The sequence below is a fragment of the Crocodylus siamensis genome, chromosome 2, assembly GCF_052110815.1.
Source record: "Crocodylus siamensis isolate JL-2025a chromosome 2, ASM5211081v1, whole genome shotgun sequence".
NCBI classification, from domain to species: domain Eukaryota; kingdom Metazoa; phylum Chordata; order Crocodylia; family Crocodylidae; genus Crocodylus; species Crocodylus siamensis.
Genome location: NC_143396.1, coordinates 100,086,823 through 100,095,090, shown reverse-complemented (window position 1 = coordinate 100,095,090; position 8,268 = coordinate 100,086,823). Strand labels below are relative to the sequence as shown.

Here is an 8,268-nt window from a genome sequence, read left to right as displayed (position 1 = left end):
TGATTATACTCCCATGTGCTTTTCAAAGTACTTCTCTATTTTGGTGATGAAACCTCTGATATATTTGTTGATTAATGTTTCTTCATCTCTCTATCCTAGTCACTGCTTAGGTTATATGTATATTTAGCTCTTGGTTTATGTCTGAATTAAAAAATTTCTGTCTAACAGGTTTCATTGTTTAAAATGTGTGAGACACATGACAGGCAGACTGAAGATATACCTGAAGATTAGATTTATTTAAATAAATAATACAGTCACTAACAGTTACAAAACAAAAAAATACCCAGAGAAGACAAGGAGTCTGTTTATATTACAGGTAGTGGATTTAACATTCATCTACAAAAACTATGATTTATAAGAAGAGGAGAAAGAGTGACTATGAAGGGTGGGATTCCAAATGTGTGGCATATCCTATACATTCATAACAGTAAAGATGTATTTTAACATAAATAAGTATATAGCTGTATTCATCGGTTTGGCTGCATATCTCAGAATTCATCAATTAAGAACTAATCCAGTGTCAGAGGAGTTTCAATAAGGAGGCACAGCCTGTTAGCATTAGCAGTGGTTATGCAAACATGTTAAAGAAGAACAACTACTCTTAATCCTACTTGTACTCACAATAACGTCAGCGGAAGTGGTACTTGTATCATTAAGGGATGTAGACACTAAAATACCAATAGACAAAAAACAGCAAAATAAAATGAAGTGGGGACACTCTCTCTCAGAAAAATATTAAGATTTTCTTTTAAAACACACCTAGAAAAAAAGCTAAAAAAAATGCTAAAATCAGGCGTAAGAGTAGTTGTTCACTTTTTCACCACAGTAAATGCAAATCATTATGAACTGAATATACATCATTAATAGGTAGGCATTTATCTGAAAAGCATACTTTTACTTACCTTTTAAACTGATTTTGTACATGGGGAGCTGAGGTAGTATGTATTTTGGAGAATTTTTTTTTAAAAAATCCTATAAAACGTTGTATGTGACTTTGCAAGAAATAGTACCTCTTATTGAAGTTGCACAGTGTTTTGTTCCAGGCTAAAAAAATTCCCATTTTGTTTTGTAAATAGATTTTACAGTCTTTCCCTTGTAATCGGTGTTTACAGTATTTATTGTATAGCAAACAAATCTAGGAATAACTTGTATTCTGTGGTCTCCTCCGTTAAGGAATGTTTTTATCTTCTATCCACATTCCACTTACAAGTATTAGTGCTGTTGGGATTTCCTACCTCTTGCTGCAAAACAGGCAGCCTCTGCAGGTAGGACCATTACCAATTCTTAATGAGCCCACAAGAGGGCTCTGCAAATAGTGGTCACCATCCCCAGAAGTTTTCTATGTACAATCTCTTAGTCCATTGTTAGGATTTGAATCATAGGTTGGCAATCCATCTTGCAGGCTCAAACAGAATGCTAAACCTGCTCAATAACCTCTTCATTAAAGGCAAGTTTAAAGATAAAATCATAGACTTAATTCCCTAGAAAGGCAGTTCACCATTTCCCTGTGATGTTCATACCAACAGTTTGTTTCACTGTTGGTATTAAAATAATAAAGTTGAAGTAGACAAATTTATTTGCTGAGACAAATAGTTCTCATTTATGCTGGCCTAAATCCCAAGTAACTACTTATTTCACTAGGCAATATGAAAATCTGCTCTTTCTTACCGTAGTGGAATTCCAGAATAACCTCAGTGATTTGGTTGCTTTGGTTTCATATCAGGGTTACCGGGGCTCTGGTTCTGCAATGAATGCTGTGCAGGTGAAGCACTGGGCCTGCAGAGTACTTACTGAAGGATGGTGAACATGAGCAGAATTTGACCAAGCCCCCCCTCGTTTCATAAGCAATATTTCCAGTATTTTAACATTTACAATGTTCCATGCTCCTTTTAAAGGTTTGCAGATTTCACAGTGATGATGACAAGATATGTAATCAGATTAGACTAGTGACAAGACTGGCTGCAGAGAAGGAAATTCATATTTACAGAAGTGCAATCAGTTAGCAGTGGAAAATGCAGGAACAATGAAGCACTGTGTGAATCACTTCCTGACAGACGGTTTAAAGGCAGTTAATCTGAAAAAGGTTTTGGTTTCTTAGTTTTGTTTTTAGCAGCTAGAGTTACACTAGCTTAAACTACAAGGCACAATCATCCTATTTTTACTTTCAGTGCTGTTGTAACTTACCTAAAAAATCCTCCCACACCCTGCCACTACCAGAAACACGTTGCAGGTAGGTAACCTGGAAGCAGGTGCTTCAACAGTAAGACTCAGTTCCACTGAAACCAATGGCAGTATTCAGCATCTTGCTAGACTAGGCACTTAATTAATGGATGCTTCTTCCATTTAATTCACCTTTGACTTCAGGAGGAGGAAAAACAGGCTTGCTAAGCATGTAATTTAGATTATGGAAGCTAGCCTAGGGAAGAGGAGACTGAGAAGGCATTTGATAACCGTCTTCAAATACCTAAAGAATGAGTACAGAGAAGTCAGAGATGGGCCTTCCTCTGTGGCTGTAGCAGACAAGACCAAGAACAATGGCCTCAAGCTTCAGCAAGGGAAATTTAGGCTGGAGATTAAGAGGAAATTTCTGACTATGAGGGTGGTCAAGCATTGGAACAGGTTACTAGAGAAGTTGTGGAATCTCCATCTGGACATTTTTCAACAGCAGGTTGGACAGACACTTGGCTGGGATGGTTTAGTCAGGGATGATCCTGCCTTGACGAGGGGGCTGGACAAGAAGACTGCGTGAGGTCCCTTTCCCATGATCTTCAGTTACAGTAAATTACAATATTTATCCCAATCCAAGACAAGGTTTTTTCCCTATACAACATGGAGGGGGAGGGAAGCAATATTCTCGATTGAAGTACTGGAGCAGGTAGCTGTGGCTACTCAGCCTCCAAGCCGCAGATATTACTACTGTTCCTGCATTGTCAGGCTGAGGTGGCTTGTATGGTGGGAGAGGTGGCACGTGGCAGAGGGAGTGTGGAGGAGACTGTCTGGGGTGGGGTGGAGTGCAGCGGACACTGTACAATGTTTGGGGTGGCGGGGAAAGTATAGACAAGACTGTGCAGTGTGGGGGAAAGCACAGGGGAGACCATGTAGTGAGGGAAGAGGTGCCCGGGAGACCCCCACCACATGGTCTTCCCTGCACTCCCCTTTTCCCCCACACTGCCCAGTCTGCCCTGTGCATCCTCTTCACTGCTGCACAAGCCACTCCAGCCTGGCAAGGCATTAACAAGGGAGATCTGACAGCAGCCAGAGAGCTACTGCGGCTCCAGCTCTTCCAGGTCTGGAAGCGCTGTTGCCTGCAAAGATATCTTTAAGAGTGGTATGTATAAGTGTTTACATTGGCCCGGGGATTGCAAGATGGAACAGCAGATCAGTAGGCTAAGAAGGCTTTCTGAGTAAACATGCTTTATCATTTCATAAGTTTAACTCTTTGGTCTTTTGAGAATACCACATTGCCTGGCTGGGCCAGAGCTGGAGTGAGAGCCACTATATAGGGTAAGTGGTGGCAGGGGGCCAAGTAGTAGGAAGTGGGAGGAGACAACTGGGTAGGGGGCAGTTGTCAGGGGGACAGGCATTGGGGCAAGTGGCAGGACTGGGACAGGCAGCAGGGGCAGACACCAAAGAAGGGCAGCATGGAGTATGGAGCAGCAAGGACCTAAGTGGTAGAGGGTCTGGCTCCCTCCATACTGTTGCTTTCCCCATCATAGTAATGGGAGGGACATATTTAAGATGACCTTCCAATAATTAGATTCTCTACATGGAAAATTGTAACATATTTATCATTTTCCATGTAGAGATTCTAATTACTGGGGGTCATCTTAAATTCAAAGTCATCTTGGATTCAGGTAAAACAGCTAGAAACCTTGAGTTATGTGGTTGAATATTGGAAGATTCTGATAGGAACCCTGAAGAAACAGATAATTGTCCTGGAACACTTATTTTAACAGAAAATACAAAAACAAATAGTGCATTAAGGAAAACAATGGAGGTTTCAGAAAAACAAGCCGTTCCAACTTTTTCACATTTACAGTATAAGGATTCCTAAAGGTCAGCAAAGAAAAAAGTCCCTGAAAGTGACCCTGGTTTATATGCTACTTACACTTTCTAAACAGTGTCTCCTGTGGAAGTATCTTTTTAACTCAGAGATCCTACAGTTTCAGGTAAAAAGGAGTGTAAACTGAATAGCTTCTGCAAGTTCAACTTTGTCTTGTCATCTTTACTCTGCCTTTCTTCTTTATACATTTCTGCTATTAGGTAATATCCTCATCTTGATATCAGCACAGTAAAAAGCTTGACACTCCTCATAAAGTCAAATAGAATTGGATCCTCATTAGCAAGTCATATAGTACTAATAAGCATTGTACTTGCCTTCTCTCCCTATACAGCATTTGGGCTAATGGAGCTTTCACAAATCCATCATATTTGATCTCCCCACACTATCACTCTGTGGTAAAAGTCCCCATGGAAGACAGCCCCACATTAAGTATGGGGAGAGGAATTTCTCTGGAGCTGGGGACTTTCCTACACACACCTTGTTCCACTATCTTTCCACCTTGTTCCACTATCTTTGAGGTTTTCTGACAGCTGCAACATTGGGCTCAATGAATAACATTCAATAATTACTAAATTGCCCTGCACCACAGCACACAATGAATGATAAATACCTTTATTTTCACTTCCTAGGTTTTTGTTTACCTATATCAATATAACTTCTCCTTTAATCATACTTCTCTTAGATTCAGTTAAGTAGAGGTGAGGGTAACTTCTCACAATCTCCTTTGCATCATCCCACCAAGCAAAGTTGTTGTGGGAAGCAGATGTGACCTGTAAACTCTGTTACTCCCAAGAAAGCCCAGGCTACTCATGTGAATAAAGTTACTCATGAATCAATATTTGCTGAAATTCTGCCTTACTGGAAATTGCTCAGAAACCAACATCCTATTATGTATATATAAATGGGGGTCTCTTCTATTTTTATTTTGTTTGATTATATTAAGTTGTCTATTCATTTTTTAAATAAGGACTTAAGCACCAGCACACATGATATAGGAAAGGAAATAGTTTATTCTTTTTAATTTATGATTTTTTTAATTTACGATCCAAAACAATGTTTTGAATAGTACAGTTTTTCCTCCCACCAAAGCTTTCAGTACTGTAACTTATCTGTAGTGGTACAACTGTAGTAATACTGCAGTAGTACTGCAACTACTATCTGTGATTAACTCAGTACAGACCAGCTTGAGAGCATGTTTTTCAATATATCTCAAGAAATAAAATGCATTTTCAGTGATACATGGTCACTACTTTGCAAATTACTGATGATTTTCTTCTGTGCCCCACTTCCTCACTAAAATGTTCTCTGTCAATATGTTACAGTGGAATTAAAAAATGTGCCCCCATAGTCCAATCCAACTTCTAAGTCTAGTGGAACTGAATTGCAACAAGGACTTCGACACTATTCCCTGAGAGAGGCCCTAATAAGTCGTATCTTTAAAAAAAGATTTTTTGTTTTAATGTTATAATGTGTATTATTCACTCCCTGTGATGGGTCAAGGCAACAGGTTTAAAAATATAGTTTTGTTTATGAAAGGCATGCCATGGATATCTCACAGAACTATTTAACATATTCAAGTTCCTCATTTCATATATTTTACAAAAGGTTGTGTTGCATTATGTTTCCTCCAATTCTTGCCTAATACATGGTATTAAGTAATGGAGAGGTTTTCCTTTCTCCTAGCAGACCATTTGCTGCTATCAATAAATAGTCTGGTTTTCAAGGCAGTCTTTAAGAAATGACACTTCTAAAACTGTGATTTTCTGGAGTTGTCTACTTTCCAGGCATCCTGATGAACAGCTGGAAAAAACAGTAGCAGGATGAATTATTTTATAACATTTGTAAAAACAAAACAAAACAAAAACCTTATAAAACAATATGAATGCATCTGGGCTCCCACCTCTCCCCTCCTCCCCCTTTAAGATATACCAATACCAATACTTCCTCTGATTTTTTTTTTTAAACTCCTTGTTAATTTTTCTACCTTGGTGTTATAGCATTAAATCAGATCCACATACACTCAAATACCAACAACTTGAAAACTATCAAACTTTTGTCACAGCATGTTCATATGCTATTGCTGCAAATAACACTTGAAAATGCTTCCACTCAAAGACAAGATAGAAAATAACAAATTTTGCCTTTTTTAGTTTGCTTATTTAGTACAGTATGGCCCCCGTTCCACTAGCCACACTCACAGAACTGTTCATGAACAATGGACAAACAAACACCCCATGTGAGCATTTTCCAGCAATTTTTGTAGTCAAATGAATTGTTCCCTGTCTAGTTTGCTTTTTTTCCTGCTTGTGTAGGTCTTCCACACAAAAAACCTTTCCAGAATTAAAAAGGTGACTATAAAATCATATATGTTAGAGGATGAGTACAGGAGGAGAAATTGAAACAATTCCTAGCAATACTCTTATTAAAGTGCTAACTATAGGCGTACCTCATTCAGTAAGACCCATACAGAAGAATTAGAATGGATAGATAAACGAATAGCTTGTATTTTCCCTACTGATGGACTGATGATGCCTTCTGCTACTCCATTTTCAAATATACCTGTTTATAAAGTAAAACAGGATCAGTACTGATACATGCAAAAATGAAATGTGATTCTAGTGAACTTCACAAAGATATGTACCATGTCAAAAATAGCCACGATCTAATGTGCCATAATAATTTAAATGAAGTAATATAAAATGAGAGAATAAATTATCTAACATGATACAACCAGAAATAACTGAACGCTAAAAATGGAAATAGTCCTGCTAGATATTAAGACTAATTTATTCACTGAAAGCAATAAATAACTGAAACAGGCTGCAACAGAAGAGTTGCCTAATCACTACAAATGAAAAAAGGTAAGATAAAATATTAGTCTGAAAAATTTAAAGAAATGCTCTACTTGACATGGGGTCACATTAAAAGACCCAAATTAAAGTGCTATTCTGATAAATCATAGTCATGGTTCTCCAGTCTATTACAATGGTTGTACACAGATTCAACTACTAAAGTTACTTTCGCATGTAGTCAAAACTCGGCATAATAGACAAAACCTGGGCTCCAAGAACAGCATTTATTTCTTTCTGACCTGGGTACAGCCCAGAGAAAGGAAGTGAAAAGGGAAGTTGGGAGGTGAGGAAAAATAGGATAAAGAGAAAAGAGAAGAAAGAACAGAAAGCTCTGAGGTCAGAAAACCCTTGACTAAACAAGGACCTTTGGTGTTTCTTTGGGGTTGTATGTGAATTGGACTGATTTTAGGTCATTTTCACTGAGGGGAAAATGATTACCTGAATTTCATAAGAATGCATAAGGCCCCCAGCAGTTAGGATTTAGGCTAGTTTTTTGTTTAATGTAGCTCATTTTCCCTAGAAACAAAATGTAAGCATTCACACCTATGCAGATACAATATTCTAAGGAACTGTTGTACAAGAGTTTCCCTTCTTACCTACCATTTCCAGAATTGTGCTCAGAATTTTGGAATATCCGGATTACTTGGTAATACTGGAGTATTATTGTAGCTGTGATGGTCTATGAAATGTGTGAGGTGCAAAGATTTGTTGGAGGTGATACCTTTTATTGGACCAACTGTATAGTTGGGAGAGATGTTAGACAATCTTTCGGTCAAGTCTGGGAAGGGTAACTTGTGCCCATAAGTTTGTCTAAGAACTCTCTTAGCTATATAGTCAATCCAATAAAAGACATTTCCCCCACTTCCCCCAAATCCTTGCCTCTCAGAACTGATTTGGACAATCTTTCAGTATACTATTTGTAAGATTCTGACACTCTGTTACTACTATAAAACAACAATAAAATCAGTAAGGCATGTTATGGTGCACAAGGGCTTTTAATAGCGTATTTTGATATGACGATTCACTTTTGTTGCAAGATGAACCATAAGCAAATGATGCCAGGATCAATTAAGAACCCTTGCCTTCAACTAAAACTCAAGTCAGACCTGAGTGCAAAATTTAAGTCAGAATCAATTATCCCACTGAAGAGCCTGCAAAGGTTTTACTTTTTCTTTAATTAAAAACCTTCCTTATCCCCTTTACTAGATGATGCCTGTTTTCATTCCTTGAAACAAAATATAATAATCAGTTCTCAAATATCACACACTGAAACATGCTGAAGTTCAAAAAGTTTCTGTTGAGTACTTGTTCACGTTGGAATATCGAGTTTCTGGTACTGCTTATGGATTCTTA

The 8,268-nt window shown here is 38.1% G+C and overlaps 1 protein-coding gene across 2 annotated transcripts in view; it reads right to left on the bottom strand.

The window, feature by feature from the left end:
• Positions 1-231: 231 nt before the first annotated feature.
• MGAT4D (MGAT4 family member D) overlaps positions 232-8,268 on the bottom strand; it is a 106,080-nt gene continuing 98,043 nt past the window's right edge. For both annotated transcript variants that reach the window (XM_090036498.1, XM_090036497.1), the window contains exons 14-15: positions 6,510-6,622; positions 232-5,863 (exon numbers count right to left, since the gene is read on the bottom strand). In XM_090036498.1, coding sequence (XP_089892624.1) covers positions 5,837-5,863; positions 6,510-6,622 — 140 coding nt within the window. In that variant the 3' untranslated portion in view covers positions 232-5,836. The remainder of the gene's footprint in view (positions 5,864-6,509; positions 6,623-8,268) is intronic.